This window comes from Gadus chalcogrammus, chromosome 3 (genome assembly GCF_026213295.1).
Source record: "Gadus chalcogrammus isolate NIFS_2021 chromosome 3, NIFS_Gcha_1.0, whole genome shotgun sequence".
Classification (NCBI taxonomy): Eukaryota; Metazoa; Chordata; class Actinopteri; order Gadiformes; family Gadidae; genus Gadus; species Gadus chalcogrammus.
The window spans coordinates 4,330,869-4,347,741 of NC_079414.1; the positions used below are offsets into that span (position 1 = coordinate 4,330,869).

Consider the following 16,873-nt stretch of genomic DNA (forward strand, 5'->3'; position numbering starts at 1 on the left):
ACACTGTCGGACACTGACTAAACCTTCAGCAAAGAAGGCGGGTCTTTGTGTGTGTGTGTGTGTGTGTGTGTGTGTGTGTGTGTGTGTGTGTGTGTGTGTGTGTGTGTGTGTGTGTGTGTGTGTGTGTGTCTGTGTGTGTGTGTGTGTGTGTGTGTGTGTGTGTGTATGTTTCTGTTTGTGTGTGTGTCTATGCAATATTTTCACTCCTCTTGTAGGTTGTAACTGGATGAGGGGCCGAGCACTCAGGCCACGTTTGCTAAATCATGATGTCTTGCCTTACACCGCCTGCTGATTAAGGAGTGGCAGATGGTTTTCTGTTCTGGGATGTCCGAAACGGTGCAACGACGTCAAAGGAATGCTTGCATGAGGACATTGGTTCAGACTCCAAGTCCATGAAAGCCAAACCGTGTGACTGGGGCGCTGTATTCCTAGCATCACATGTCGCAATTCAGAAGGGAATACAATCAACCAAGAAAAGCAAGGATACCTAAAGTCGAAATAAAACGTATTTGAGTTGCTACGCTGTATGCTACGCTACGCTACTGCGCTGTATTTTTCTAAATAATATAAATGTATGTTTTAATGATGTCCAGCAGATGTTGACCGTGACCCCTAGACCAGGGGTCACCAACACAGTGCCCGCGGGCACCAGGGCGCCCGCAAGGACCATATGAGGCGCCCGCAGGCCTGTTCTAAACATAGCACTACTCATTCTTGAACAACTCTTTCCCACCTTTTTTAAGTCATTGTTGATAATTATTGTGAGGAATCATTAACATGACTTAATTAATTAACATGTTTCACATAGATGAGTATCATTAATCATCATTAATAGTAATATATAACTAAAGGCAAATTGAGCAAATTTGTTATTTCAGAAGAGTGTATCAAACGGGGTGCCCTTCGTATGACTCAGTACCCATGAAGTAGCTCTCAGGTTCAAAAAGGTTGGTGACCCCTGCCCTAGACTCTGGTCAGGACAGGTGGTGATAACTGTGATTGATGGTCCTTCCTTCCAAGCAAACATGCAAATCCCTGAGGCCCATGAAATTCCATCTCTCCCTCTCTTGTTTCATCTCCTGCTTTGCAAATGTCTGTGTGGGCCAGAAATAGTAATAATTGTGTGATAATGATGTCTGTAGGCTTTTTTAAAATGTTCAATCAGTACATAAATCCTTTTGACCCTTTAGGCACAATATGAAATCACATGACATGAGAACATTAAAGAGAGGTCTGTTAAAAGTATTCGCTGACTTCTGCAGCATCAGCCTGTTGAAAATGTCTTTATTCTCTCCCCATACCTCTACAGCATCTGCCTGGGCACCTGCCAACTCCACTTTCCAGTTTCAACCTCTGACCTCTAACTCCCTGGTCCCCCCTGCCCCCCTCTGAAGATGGACCAGTCTTCCTCTGGTTCCCCCTTGCCTCTCTCTGAAGATGGACCAGTCTTCCCCTGGTTCCCCCTTGCCTCTCTCTGAAGATGGACCAATCTTCCTCCGGTCCCCCCTTGCCTCTCTCTGAAGATGGTCTTCTCTTCTGCCGCCTCCTCAAACCAGCCTTTCGACGGCCTGATGTTATCGTCTGACCACTCTGGCTCTCTTACCCACTGCTGCTGTTCAAACAGGATCTTCTCCCTCTTAGATAAATAAAATTGAATTTATTTAATTGTATTGGCAAGGGTGCTTCTGGTAGACTGAGGAGATGTTGATCAAACCCAGAATGTTCCAGCTGAGGGTCAAACACCTGCTGCAAACGGCCTAGCCTGTCCCTGTTTTACAAAGCATACTTTTCTGTCTTCATCTGTCCTCAGGTTCCAAAAACTCATCCTAGAGCTCAGCAAAGATCTGCACATTCTGTTCGTGAGAGGACTTCAGCAGGACTTCGGAGCATGCTTTGGAGGGAGTGATATCCATTTAAAATAACCTCATTGTCGTTATTGTGGTTCTTCTTGTTGTTATTCTACGTCAGTTGGACTGATAACTGGAGTACACAACTCATAGTGAGTCAGTTTTGCCGATAACGTGCGTACACATCTTATAGGGAGTCAGTTGGGACTGATAACTGGGGTACACACCTCATAGGGAGTCAGTTGGGGCTGAAAACGTTCGTACACACCTCATTGGGAGTCAAAGAAGGGAACTGGCCTTGCAGTAGGCCATGTTTTGGCGACATTTCATGACGCTCTAACACCGAGTGCAAAGCATTCCCAAAGCAGCTTTCCAGAAGCTATGTTCCAAAGTCTGGCAGTGAGTGGGGAAGCCCGCATACCTGGGCCTCCCTCGGCACCTTTGCATCCCGGGTGATGATGTAATATGAAGTGTAACAGTTTTGTGCCACAAATCTTCCCCTGCAGGGGAGGAGCTACAACCAGGCTGGCCGCCAAGCTATGCACCACCATTGGACTTTTCTGGACGGAGACTTGGGCGAAGTGGGGTGTGCGGTGAGCCATTCGAGGTCACAATGTTAAAGACATTTAATTATTCATTTATGTTCTTGAAGTAAAGAAACTATTTCAAGCCATTTTAAATTGTATGTTATTATAAATTATACTATTTATTTGTTGAACATGAATGGAGTGTACTTGATATGTTCAAGTTACTGATTTACATGTTGGCCTATTGGTTCAAATTTGAAATTACTAAGAAATATTTGTATTCTTTTTTTATTATGTGTTAGTAGGGGGGCATTCAAATGATTGCACGGTGACACTTAAGGAGCTACTAACGACAGCGTCAACTTGCAATATATAATGATGATGAAAGCCCCCCTATTATGGGGCTTATGTCCAATATTACTGTGGGCGATCAAAAAAATATCGGAGGAGGTAAACTAAGTGATTCAGCGAGTGACTCATTGATTCTGCTACGGTGTCTGTGTGGGCCAAGCTCAGTGTGCTCTGCTCTGTCTGAACAGGACAGCGGCCAGATTCAAACACGTTCTGCATGTTCCTAACTGAGTCGGGGCCACGCATCTTACGATTATATACGAGCAGGGCCGTTTTTATGTTTTTTGGGGGCCTTATGCAAATGTTGTTTGGGGGCCACTCTTCTCTGAAACTATGGTTGGGGGATTCCAAATCCATTTAAAGAACCCGTATTTTGCTTTAAATTTGGTAAAATGTCTTAAATTATCTTCAACATAGTAATCTATGCCATCGTGATACTGTTCCTGCAAGACAAAATAACCTTTTTGACAGACAGGTTGTGGATGTTCCACTCAGCTTACAACGCAGGTAACGCACGTTTTCCCTGACACCTGTAGTATAATTATTTCCTGATCTCATAGCGTTATGCTTTAAGGTAGGCCGGGGCATGCATATAACAATTAAATGCATCAATCTGGTGCACTTTAAGTGCACCAGGAAATAGGCTTAATTTCTGAAAAACTTTTAACAACAGCATGTCCCTCAAATTCAAATCCAACATCTCAAGTTGAGCCCAGCAGTTTAAACCAAAAGACACAGATGATAAATGGGAAACTCTGGGGCTACCCTACTCCCTCATGGACCGATGAGAAAGACGCTGCATGTCGTGTATGCACCATACACCACAGTTTATGGCACAGTGTAATGGTTTATGTTTTAGATATAAAGCGTTAGTGTGCATTTTAAACAAATAAATACTCAAACTTTATTGTTTATTCAAAAACTGTAAATCAGAAACCTGGGCGGGGTGCCTTGGTTTGGTGCTGGGCGTGGTGCTGGGCGTGGTGCTGGGCGTGGTGCTGGGCGTGGCGCTGGGTGTGGTGCTGGGTGTGGCGCTGGGCGTGGCGCTGGGCGTGGCGCTGGACGTGGTGCTGGGCGTGGTGGTGGGCGTGGCGCTGGGCGTGGTGCTGGGCGTGGCGCTGGGCGTGGCGCTGGGCGTGGCGCTGGGCGTGGTGCTGGGTGTGGTGCTGGGCGTGGTGCTGAGCGTGGTGCTCGGTGTGGGTGTGTTGCTGGGTGCTGGACGTGGTGCTAGGTGTGGACGCGGTGCTGGACGTGGTGCTGGGTGTGGGTGTGGTCCTGGGTGTGGTGCTGGGCGTGGTGCCTGGTGTGGGTGTGGGTGTGGTGGTGGTGCTGGGTGTGGTGGTGGGTGTTGTGCTGGGTGCGGGTGTGGTGCTGGGTGTGTTGGGTGTGGTAGGTGTGGTGCTGGTGTGACCGGCTGAATCTGCGTTGTGTATTTTTCTTGAGCAAAGACGTGACCCAGGATCTCAGTCCGGACTCGGGAAATCCGACGACCATTTATTGTTTGCCACTGAAGATAAAAATAAAACAACAGCTTCCTTTCAGAAAGTGCCCTTAAACAATCCTCCAACTCCTATACAAAGCAGACAGAGGGGGAGGGTTACTAGCATGATTACACGAAGGCCAGGTGCATGCTAGCATATCGCAATAAAATATAACGTTCTCCAAAACACTACAATCTATGCATTGATATTTACATGACACTTCCATTAAACAATGCATAGTCAAAACAATTAATATAAAGAATGGTAAACTATAAGATGGTTAAAGATTTGATCACAAAATGGGGGGAAATAAATGCACCCACCTCTTCCCAAGAGAATCAGAGCAAAAGGGAAGAGGGCAGGGGGGGACAGGAAACGTATGGGGTTCTCAGAAATGTGGGCGGGAGTACAGAAGGAGGTGGAGCAAAATAAAAGAACAAAATCAAATAGAAAGGGGAACATAAGGCAGCTGGAACGCTAAACTTCAGGTAATAAAACTGTAAAAGGCAATTTTGTGTAACTATAACCAAAGGGATATCACACCCTGTTACACTGGGTGTGGTGGGTGTGGTGCTGGGTGTGGTGCTGGGTGTGGTGGGTGTGGTGCTGGGTGTGGTGGGTGTGGTGCTGGGTGTGGTGGGTGTGGTGCTGGGTGTGGGTGTGGTGCTGGGTGTGGGTGTGGCGCTGGGTGTAGGTGTGGATGTGGTGCTGGGTGTGGTGGGAGTGGTGCTGGGTGTGGGTGTGGTGCTGGGTGTAGGTGTGGATGTGGTGCTGGGTGTGGTGGGAGTGGTGCTGGGTGTGGGTGTGGTGCTGGGTGTGGTGCTGGGTGTGGTGGGTGTGGTGCTGGGTGTGGGTGTGGTGCTGGGTGTGGTGCTGGGTGTGGGTGTGGTGCTGGATGTGGGTGTGGTGCTGGGTGTGGGTGTGGTGCTGGGTGTGGGTGTGGTGCTGGGTGTGGGTGTGGTGCTGGATGTGGGTGTGGTGCTGGGTGTGGTGCTGGATGTGGGTGTGGTGCTGGGTGTGGTGCTGGGTGTGGGTGTGGTGCTGGATGTGGGTGCGGTGCTGGGTGTAGGTGTGGTGCTGGCTGTGGTGGTTGTTGTGGTGGGTGTGGGTGTGGTGCTCGGTGTGGGTGTGGTGCTGGGTGTGGTGCTGGGTGTGGTGCTGGGTGTGGTGCTGGGTGTGGTGCTGGGTGTGGTGGTGGGTGTGGTGCTGGGTGTGGGTGTGGTGCTGGATGTGGGTGTGGTGCTGGGTGTGGTGCTGGATGTGGGTGTGGTGCTGGGTGTGGGTGTGGTGCTGGATGTGGGTGCGGTGCTGGGTGTAGGTGTGGTGCTGGGTGTGGTGGTTGTTGTGGTGGGTGTGGATGTGGTGCTCGGTGTGGGTGTGGTGCTGGGTGTGGTGCTGGGTGTGGTGCTGGGTGTGGTGCTGGGTGTGGTGCTGGTTGTGGTGCTGGGTGTGGTGCTGGTTGTGGTGCTGGGTGTGGTGCTGGGTGTGGTGCTGGGTGTGGTGCTGGGTGTGGTGCTGGGTGTGGTGCTGGGTGTGGTGGTGGGTGTGGTGCTGGGTGTGGTGCTGGGTGTGGTGGTGGGTGTGGTGCTGGGTGTGGTGGTGGGTGTGGTGCTGGGTGTGGTGCTGGGTGTGGTGCTGGGTGTGGTGGTGGGTGTGGTGGTGGGTGTGGTGCTGGGTGTGGTGCTGGGTGTGGTGCTGGGTGTGGTGGTGGGTGTGGTGGTGGGTGTGGTGCTGGGTGTGGTGGTGGGTGTGGTGTGTGGTAGAAAATAATCTAGGTTTGAAAAGATATTTGCCAAATGTTGATATTTTGGAAAGAAATGTACCAGATGGGGGGAGAGGGACAGGCTCCAGACCTTGTTCCATTGTTATTCAACAGCTCAGAGGATCAGGCGGACATCCCTCTGTAATCAATTATATCAGTCTATCTCTCAGTTCACTTAGATACAAGTATTTGTAAGGTTAACTTAAAGCATGAATTATAAATATATTTACAGTTGATATTACCTGGCCCCTCAAAGACGGCTGGCTCACGTCAGGTGAGAGGAAACACCCTCCTATGGTTTCTCGTCTGTGGTTTCTGAATGTATATTCTGTAGGGTCCAAGTTAGAGTTAAGGTAACTATCCATAACCTGGTTAAAATCAGACACTACCAGCTTTAGGATTATGACTGTATATGCCACAGACAAATAAGTGGCATTAACTATTACAAATACATATTTTACTGTTAAAATGAATATTGCTTTCACAGGACTCATCTCTTAAACCCATGTGGTAAGTCATGGTGATTTAAGATCAGGTTAAAAAACAAGGCGATGAATGGATTTTAATGAAAAACCTCACTTCATGTAACTAATGTAGAATATGTAACTTTGTGTAACCATTGTTTAATATGTAACCCTTCTTTACGTAATGCTTGAATTACTGTATGGAATGTATCGTATGTACATCGTGGATGTGAATGTCAAGAGCCCGTAGTTCGAGCATTGTGATTGGCCAAGGACATCTTGGGGGAGGCCACAAAATAGGATATAACACGGAGCTCCGAGACTGTTGGCGAGTTCTTTGCAAACCAACTCAGGTGATGTTGTTACTCTCTGCGGTGACAATAAAGCCTTGATCATTCAACCCTAGCGCTTCTCGACCTCTCGTAATTTGTTAGTATAGTATTAGACCGTTGGGTTAATCCACGACAGGTTCTGGGTGTGGTGGGTGTGATGCTGGGTGTGGGTGTGGTGCTTGGGGTGGTCATGGTTCGGGGTGTGGTGGGTGTGGTGGTGGGTGTGGTGCTGGGCGTGGTGGACGGGCTGTGCTGGACGTGCTGCATGGGCATGGTGAGCCCCCAACTGTCCTAAATTGTCCTAATTGTCCCAATCGTTCAGTGGCAGCCCTGGATGCGTTTCACAGGGAGCAGTACAAACGTCTTTGTAAAGTTGACTAAATCAATGCATAAACATTGACGTCATCATGTGTAAGTGAGGGGTGAGTGTTGCTAGCTGAGCGCTGCCATTCATCTAGATTGGAGGGAACACGTCCAGTGGCTTAGGAGCACATTCCATTGATTATTACGACAGCGTTACCATGAATAATTGAACATTTACAAAAAAAAAAGGATTCCTATATCCAACTATGTTTGCCTTTTGATCAGTAAGCCTATCGACAAGTATTTTGCATACATACGCTTGTAAGCCAAATCGCATTGATGATGATGTTGCCTGCTCAATGCGAATGAATGGGAGGTAAAAATAAATGACATCATACTAAATAGGTTACGACATACAAATAAATCCTTTGCAAAATGCATTTGATGGAGGGTTAGTAGACACTTATTATATTAAAATAGGTTTGAATCATTATGATGATCTCAATGGGATTATTTCATGTAAAACAAGACAGGAGCAGACCAACTATACAGCACAGTAAGACACACGCCCACACATGTGCTGACAAACTCAAAACGTGTGGCTTGTCAGTGAAGCCGATGTGTTGGTCACTTTTTCATCTGAACGAGACTTGGTAAGACCTAAACTATTTGTATGCTTAATTTATATTGTAGTGCCTTATATCATTCTATTGTCGAGAAAGAAAAAGGTATTGAGACCCTACTGTACATTTCTGTTGGTATGGGGTAAATGTGTTTATGAAATTACAATTATATTAGTCTACCGTCATTTAATTGTAAGGAAAATACATGAATACCATTTTAAATTTGTAACTCATCAATATTTATAAACAAGTATTATGATAATAGTAAGCATTATGAATTATTATATTATTAACAATATTATTATGTGTATTATTAAAATATTGTGTGTGATACATCATGTTTATTATTATACTATGAATGTTTATAATACATATCTGTTATATCAAAGTAAAGTATGCAACAGCAATACAATATTACTGATTTATAAGCCTTTACTTGGAATACTTTTGTCTAACCACCTCCCAATGAAATCCCTTGTTAGTTGAATTGAAAAGAAAAGATGACTATATATATTTTTTTTTATATGAATATTTCAATATATATATATGTAGTTTTTATATGAATATTTCTAAATATTATATCTTTATTTTCCTTTTCATATACACACATCATTGAGATGGAAACATACTTCTATTATCTCCTAACAATAATTCAACTTGCATTAAGCCTGTCTAGATGACCTCCCTACCAGCTTATATTTTGTCTATGGTTGTAATAAATGTAAACATAACAACAAAACCTTTTCAGGGTGGCTGCACAACCTGGAGACCACATACTTTACAAGTATGGCCTGGCACCAAAACAACAGTGAGGACTCATTCTCTGGCACCATGGAAAACAGGACGGTGTATTGTCATACCTGTTTGCATCTCTTCAACAACACCTATGAAGGCCTCCTGACCACCTTCATCCTGGCCGTGGTGCCAGCAAATTGCTGGGCACTTTGGTTGATGATGTCCTCTTCCAACTTTCTTACAGATAAGATGGACTTGTTGAAGTTCAGCCTGTTGGTCAATGATCTTGTCCTTGGCCTGGCTCTATCACTTGTGTTCCCGGGCTTGTACCTTTTCCTTCAGACCACTCTGTACCTATGGGGTTTTTCAATTGGCCTCATGATGGTGGGCAAGCCCCTCATCCAGTGCAGCCTCTGCTTGGAGCGCTATCTGGCCGTGTTGCAACCCCACACGTTCCTCCGCTACAGGCCTCTGCGTTACCGGGCGGCCATCTTGGCTCTGATCTGTCTAGTGATCACAGTGTTTTGCTGCCTAGAAATGGCCCTCTGTGGGACTTTAAGCGAACACATCTATGTTCTCGACCATTTCTTTGCCGCCGAAATACTGCTACTTTTGTTGGTGGACTTGTTCTGCTGCCTCTGCATCCTTAATGCTCTTCACCGGCAGAGGGTGGGGGACGGGGGTCCGGGGTGCGACAGGCTGAAACAGAGAGCCTTTAACATCGTCGCTAGCGTTCAGGTCCAAATGATGTGCTCCTACATGCCGCCCATACTCGGAGGTACCATAGACTATCTCCTAGAGAACGACCACTACTGTCTGTGGAACACAATGAGCGCCTGCTTTATTCTGTGTTCTTCCTGTGTCTATTCCCTCCACAAAGTATGGCCCGACATTCAAGCCTGTGTACGCAGAGTGAGAACAGCAATTAAACCTGCGGTATGTGAGCGTTCACATTAGCCCTCTCGAGTGGCTCGAGTTGAAGCTACTGTTAGAGCTATATATTTATCAGACACCAGTTACTGTCAATATTCTGGTCCACCTTTGGAGCAGAATGAAACCGTTTGTAGACAAACATTCCCTGGATGGATTGACTCGTAGGTGGGCAGATTCTTTCTTGCTTCTAGTTGGAGTAAATAGCAGTAGGAAAGGTTTAAGGATATGCCAATTTGGCTATTTTCTTTCTAGAGTCTGTTATTTTCAGACCCATGTAGACCCACCTACCTCTCATGGATATTGAGAGCATGGGCAAAGTGTGCGCAAGCAGACAGACAGGTAGGCCATCAAATCACTTAATTCGGGCCGAACAAAATGATTGGACGGCCGTATTACAGGTCTGTGAGACCCATAGATTCATGACCCTTTAGTCATTTATTCAGAGCATTTCAAGTATTGATTGTCAAATATGACAAAATGTGTAACTAAAATAAATTGTCTAAGCTGGCTCTTGTGAAATAATGGACATATGCAGCATCAACTCTGATTCAGCAAATAATTCAAAGAAATCCAGTAAATTGGAACATTGATATCATTGTCATAACTCTTACAAATGGAAAACGCATATCCCGGACCAATAACGGCAAAGGTCCAACCTTGAGAGTTGATGTTGCAGACTGCAGGTTTGGTTCCACATGTATGAAGCAGTACTCTCATTTTAGAAAATAGAGAGTGTGACAGCATCCCTTTGATTTCAACAATCATCATTTAAGAAGACAGTCAGCCATGACTCAGAAATAGTACAATGTTTAAATGTGTGCATAAATTATTATTGCCCAAAATGGACCTACACAAAACTATTGATGTAGATCATTGAAATCGTGCATTAAAGAGACCACATGTTAAGTTGGGTGCTGGTATGATATCTTCATAATTTGAATGCCCAGAATGTTTGGTTAATATAATGATTTAAAGATCTCAAGTTACACTAAGTCATAACATTATTTTCGGTGTCTTGAGCACATATCATTACAATTGACCATCAGGGGTAAGGCAGTTTATTGCTTTACCCCTGATATTATTATGCTATGTGGTCATTGTTGCTTGGTGATGAGCTGTGGGCAGAACATCCACATGGTCCTACAACAGCAAATTCATCAAATTCCTCAAAAACAAACACAAACATGTTTCATCAAATTGTTATTTTAAATTGCTGATCTCTTATAGCCTGTGGCAAGGCCGGCCCTGACCAATTTGGTTCCCGAGGCAAGGTTTAAGACCCTTGCATCCGGGGCAGGGCGAGTTGCAGGAGGCAGTCTGATACTGGAGGGGATGGGTTCAGATGAAGTGGGTGGTCCGGGGGTCCTTCCCCAGGGAATCTTGACCATAAAACACTGCACAGATGTATGCCTTTTCTGCATCCATTGATTGTGAAAATGTCTTTATTTATGTAAAGGGAAACAACAAATTGGTTATTTTGCCGTGTTGCAGCTCATTTCCACACCAATAACTCTCTTCCTACACTCCTACATGGCTTGATGCCTTTGGCATGTTCTGTATTTTAGAAACAAAAAAACCCACACAAAATATAAACAATATTAGAGAAACAAATTATGAAAAAATGAATTGTTAATACAATATGAATAAGTTATGTATGAATAAGGGCTTTTTTGTAATATTTCAAAATGATAAAGCATATACAAAAATATTAACATAGCTTTAAATTGTAGTAAAATAGTCAAAGTTCATCCATGGGGGGGCAGAAATGTCACTGTAACAAACAAATGTCCCTCATGGGTTTAATGAATGTCATTAGTTATCTTATACATGAAACCCAACTGACTACAAATATATGGTGCACGCGCACGCGCGCGCGCACGCGCGCACGCACGCACGCACGCACGCACGCACGCACGCACGCACGCACACACACACACACACACACACACACACCTGCATGTCAATAGCAATCCAGATTTAAGCTCCGTTCCGCTCCAGCACCCTGAACTCCGGGGGCGTGGGTATTTTCTCACAGATCCACCTCAGCCGGATGGAGCAGTCGTAGTCGTTGAAGCCGCTGAAGTTAGCCAAAGTGTGGATCTCTCCACAGTCCTCCCCGCCCGCGTTGTCGGGCTGCCCCGGGGCCCAGTAGGGTCTGGACCGGGACAAGAGGAGAGCACAGGAAACATAGTCCCTATAGGTTTAACCCCATACAGTGCACTGTAGGCCTGGAGGGAGTCCAACGGCAGGACGTGTTATATGTGTTGTGTCGTGCAGGAATTATTGTGCATAAGTTGTATACTTCTTTTATGGGGCATTATGGGTATTAAGAAGTGCACTATATTCACACTTTATTAGCTCCTAATATTACAGGATGTAATGTCGTCTCTCCTTCACACTAAAGAAACAGCATCAATGACAGTTGTACCTGTCGAGGGTAACTAATGTTCCATCCAACCAGCGCCACGAGCCCTCCTTCCTCAGGTCAGTCATCCCGATCCACGCTGCTGTGGGATCTCTGGCCAGCCTCGTCACAATGGCCTGTTGGCCACAGCAAAGCCACAATGCATTGTATTGGGTGTGTTCGTTGATATGATTCAGGATGATATTATTGACACACACATATATATACTGTATGTGTGTATGTATATATATATATATATATATATACTAGTGCTGTCAAGCGATTAAAATATTTAATCGCATTAATGTCATAGTTAACTCATGATTAATCGCGAGCAATCGCGATTAATCGCAAATGTTTTTTCTATGCTAAATATCCCTTGATTTCTTTGTCCCATTAATTTTTCTCATTTTAATGCTCTTATCAACATGGAGAAGTGCATCGGCTTGCCTTGTGCAAATGTTTTTTTATTGATAACAACATTGGCATACACTGATCAAAACAGGACGGTACAAAAAAAATGTCTATAGTGCAATTAAACGATGAACATACAAACATACTGCCTTGAACATAGCAGTCAGGCTACTGCTTCTTTGTTTTGAGCCAAAGAAAAAGAAAATTGCGTTAATCGCGCGATAAAAAAATGATGGCCCTTTTCCCACCCTGGTGGTGTTTACGAGGTGAATAAACCATCCTAAATAAAGTGTGTTCTCTACCAGTTCCTCTTTGTCGTTGACGATGACAAGCTGAGCCCCGCGCTCCAGGCAGTCCGTGCGGCCCGTGTTCCAGCTCCCCCGCACTCTGGAGACGTAGTAGCTACCGCTGCTGAACATCTGCCAGCTTGTGTGACACCATGTTGGCCTGTCTATTTCACACACCACAGGAACATTGCTCCACCAAAACACACAACCCTCGCATCACAGCGCAACCCATGCCATTGAGTCATAACCAAGAAAAAATACGTTGCTAAACATAGAACAGCACGGCATTAGAACACATATCCGACCTATATTGGAAAAAACGTAGGGTGTTTGTATATTTCATATGTCATGTCAAGACATATTTTTTTCGAAATATTTAAAAGCTCTGACCTTTATTAAATCCCCATCCACCTGACTCACAGGTCAGGTTTGGAAAGGCCGTCTCTGGGGAGTCTCTGGGCCCGTTCAGGTGGACCCTAAGAGTGATGTTGAGGAGAGCTTGGAGGATACAGAGCAGGCCGAGGTTGAGGAAGGCCAGGTGCAGGTGTCTTTCTGCAGGGAAACACACACGGGTTACTTCATAGTCAATCTTTAAAAAACGGATGACAACCGTTCAATTGGTCAATAAATTCCTTGTTCAACTGTTTACACAAAAAGAAAACGCAACACAGAAAGACAGACAGACAGACGTAAAGAGAGAGAGTACCTACTTGAGTTTGCGGTATAATCTGGGCCAAACACTTGGGTTTGGTTCCCTGAATATGACTGGTATGCGCTGGTCTCGACGTGCATCTCGATATCACCTGAGCGCTGCGACATGGCCGACAATAATCACCAGCTCTCTCCTGGCAGACTGAGGCGATCTGCAGGCTCACTCAGAAGAAGACGAAATTTCCTGTGATCAACCTTCCTGTTTCTGACACGTGTGACGACTACAGACTCTGCAGTGTCATTTTCACTCAAGGCCTGAGGTTGAATTAGGTCTGCATTACTAAAATATGCTGTGTATTCTATAAGCTATGAGGCTCATTTGGTATTCAGATCATTATCAAATAATATTCCCAAGATTAATATACTATAATATATTTATAATGTATATAATGTATAATATATTCAGGCCAGGGTTTTTCGATGCTGATCCTCGCCATACTCTGGGGCCTCACCATGGGGTCCGCAGAAGAACCAGCTCAGCTTCATGGCCCCACAGAACGCATGGCCTTTGGTTGGGATCTCGCCTCCATTCACTTTGTATTGGACGTGTGCCGTGATGGACGCGTGCCGTGATGGACGCGTGCCATGATGGACGCGTGCTGGTGTCCGGTTAACTTAATGCAAATGAATGCTCGTCATTCAGTGAGTACTGGCGGACCATACTGGCTCATTTCCTTGTTTTAAGGACTTGAGTGAACAGACGTTTACTGCAACCATTTTCTTTTCTTATTGTATTGTTTGAACAATCTGACCAGGCTTTTTTGGCAGAGGCTGAAAGTGGATCTGTAGCAATGAATAGTGATTATAGTAAGGTCAATTTTTAACAATAAACCATTACTCTCAGATGCCATTATTATGCAGATCTGTTTGTTGGTGAGGTCACGGAGGTAATGGAAGACTGCCAACGAGCCATTTCAGGTAGTTCAGGAGACGGGTTTCTGTGGGAGTCCTCCTTTGGCGTGAACTAACCACTGACTAAAGGAAAGGGAAAACCCCAAAAGCTAAATATGACCCCTTTAGGGGGACATTACACAAATGCTCCTGCATGAGGCCACTTGTGTGCGTCACATTAAACATAAAGTAAGGAAGACACCAAAACCCCTTAGTTTAAACTTTATTAGACATGTAGATCAGGCAATGTTAACGCATCAAGATTTTTCTCACAGATCCAGAAAATAATTTTTAAACACGGTGCGAAATTCCATCCATCCAGTCTGAAATGCTCAACACAGTCTTCCCCTTCTGTTTTGGTTCCCCCTCCATTACTTGGTTCACCGTTCTTCCAGTACCTGAAAAATGTTTAATTTATGGGATTTTAGTGTTTATATTGGTGTAAACATGATGGAAAGGGATGCATGATGAATACATGTTTTTTCCAGCACTTGGCCTGGTCCTGAGTGAATGTTCAACTCAGGAATACATGAAGAGGGCCGCCTTACTCAAAGAATTTTTAGCCCCTTCTCAAATACTTTAGAGAATGGATCCTTCCCTCATTTAGAATTTCACATTGACTTAAGTTTGTACTTGAGACTCGATAATGGTTTGCTGATGATGAATATTAAGAAATTCCAAAGCAGTCCAAATCCCAGCAGTGCAGTCCTGGTAATGGACTGCATCAAGTCTTACTTTGTAGTCAGAAGAGTTCAATCCACCCACTTCCAGGTCCCTTTGTCTTCTGCATCAGTTAAACCGAGCTAAACGCCTGAAGAGAAGAAATCCTGATAAAGCAATGAAAGGGATATAAATTATATATATTTCAACTAATGGGATATTCTTTCTGGCACTGCTAATGATATACACTATTCTCACATACTGCTACATTGTTGAACATTTCTGTTTCGCCCTTTCACACATGGCATAGAAATGCTGGAATAGATGGACAAGGGCAAGGGCAAGGGCAAGGGACAGTCCAGCAGGTGGCGGTAATGCAACACTTATGGATGCCATCCGCCTTAACAACATTGGACTGAGCGGAGCAGACTTATTTTAGAGCCTTGAATCAAATGGACGCAACCCTTTACGTGCCTCTGTCGGAAATGTAACTGCTTTCATTCTCAACACAGCCATACAGGCAGTGATCCGGAAATGTTACTCTTTATTTCCTGGAATATCAACCCGTTCCCGTGCAAGAAATATTCTGGAACATTTCTTTATGTGTGAAATGGCTTATGAGTCCTTTAAATCCTGATGCATATATTAGAATGTACAAAAAACCTGCAGTAGTGTGTCTCAAAGGGCTTCACAGGCCAACATCATACAATCCCCCTACCCTAAGCCCCCAAAGGGCAAGAAAGAACTCCCATGATTATCATGAAGAAACCTTGAGAAGGAACACAGGTTTAGCATTCCTCCTGAGGGTTTCTTCCTTGATAATTGAGGGTATGGGTTGGGAGTGCAATGGCTGCCATCATGGACAGACACAACGGTAGCATAACAAGTAAAACTGTTTCAGTAGATAAGATAATGATGCTCCACTGAACCGCTGGCCATTCCTTTGATTTGATGTTTGATTAAAATATATAAATTTTCTTCACTGTTAAACAGGAACAACACTTGCCACTGCAGCCGTCCAAAGTCAACCACCGTAGGTCAATTTCGCCAATGGTAGAAATCATGCTAAGCTGACCTTGGTACCTGGTATGAAAGCGTGTAAAAAGCACACTAGCACAGTACCTGCTCCTCCTGGCTGTTTACCACAATGAGATCAGAGCCTCTCTCCCTGCAGTAATTCCTGCTATCGTTCAAGTTCTTGTTTGAATGGGACATGTAATAGCAACTGCAGTTGGTGTCTGTCCAGCATGTCTCTTCTGCATGTGCAGAAGTTTTAGACAAATTGAACATATGTGCGACGGCGATACTGTCACCATGCATGGTCTATCATAAGGCCTCATGCTGCTTCAGCAATGTGTTATGAGCAGTCTGCGAGCGATTCAACTCTCCCTTTACGTCTAAAGCGATCAGCAAGAGATTCCTCCCTTCCTCCATATAAGAGATGGAAGCAAAACATTATTGCATTGACTTGTGGCTTGTATCAGGGATTGACATCAACTGCAATACACAATGCGGTTTAGGTAGAGTGCTTAGTACCAATGCTGTTCAATCGTCTTCATAAACACACAGGAAAATTCGCAACAAACGCATTGAGAAACAGATGTGTGTTGTGAGGAACTCACATTGGAAGGCTAGACCTTTGAGGCCAGCCAGAAGCAGCAGACACAGGAGGGCCAAACCACAAGCAGCGGCGTTCAGATAGTTCTTACTCTGAGTGTTGGCAGGGGCTGCACACACAAACAGATACACTCGAGGACACAACAGCTGATGTCCTAAATCAGGCTGGTATAATGAATCATTTCCTAAAAGTGGGAGGGTTATACACATGTTTACAAAGAGTCCAAGAACATTATATGCCATTCAGCATCAGGAAGATAATAAATAAATCACTATTCACGAGAATATTGTGCCCATGTCTGCGGCTGTCACTTGTGCGTGTCTCGCTCGTCTCCGTAGGCCCGGTGGTGTTAGCATTGATGCTGTCATAGATGTCCACAACCTTCTCCCTCCAATCATCCCCCGTTCCCTGCCATGTCCCAGCCTGGGAATCCTCTTCCATCTGCATATTAGTTGATGAGTAACAACACCTTGGTTACACTCAACTTGGTTGACAGATTACGTTATGTAAAAACGGAACAACAAACAGTG

General features: G+C 44.9%; 1 protein-coding gene and 1 long non-coding RNA gene across 2 annotated transcripts; both read right to left on the reverse strand.

The window, feature by feature from the left end:
* Positions 1-9,768: 9,768 nt before the first annotated feature.
* Positions 9,769-13,304, reverse strand: LOC130379363 (CD209 antigen-like protein E). The gene is made up of 6 exons (XM_056586136.1): positions 13,174-13,304; positions 12,854-13,015; positions 12,479-12,627; positions 11,787-11,899; positions 11,312-11,513; positions 9,769-10,912 (listed from the first exon to the last, which is right to left on the reverse strand). Exons 1-5 carry the CDS (start codon positions 13,280-13,282, stop codon positions 11,336-11,338), a joined length of 711 nt encoding a protein of 236 aa, XP_056442111.1. The 5' UTR covers positions 13,283-13,304; the 3' UTR covers positions 9,769-10,912; positions 11,312-11,335.
* A 977-nt stretch (positions 13,305-14,281) lies between these two features.
* Positions 14,282-16,827, reverse strand: LOC130379906 (uncharacterized). Its single transcript, XR_008895172.1, has 3 exons — positions 16,348-16,827; positions 14,801-14,892; positions 14,282-14,463 (listed from the first exon to the last, which is right to left on the reverse strand). It is a non-coding gene; the product is annotated as an uncharacterized LOC130379906 (long non-coding RNA).
* Positions 16,828-16,873: the final 46 nt, after the last annotated feature.

Excerpts from the sequence above, each read along its gene's own strand:
- LOC130379363 (XM_056586136.1), bottom strand. The coding sequence starts at position 13,282 with ATGTCGCAGCGCTCAGGTGATATCGAGATGCACGTCGAGACCAGCGCA. Across the intron at positions 11,900-12,478 it reads TCAACGACAAAGAGGAACTG|GCCATTGTGACGAGGCTGGC; the intron begins GTAGAGAACACA and ends TGTGGCCAACAG. Across the intron at positions 11,514-11,786 it reads ACATTAGTTACCCTCGACAG|ACCCTACTGGGCCCCGGGGC; the intron begins GTACAACTGTCA and ends GTCCCGGTCCAG.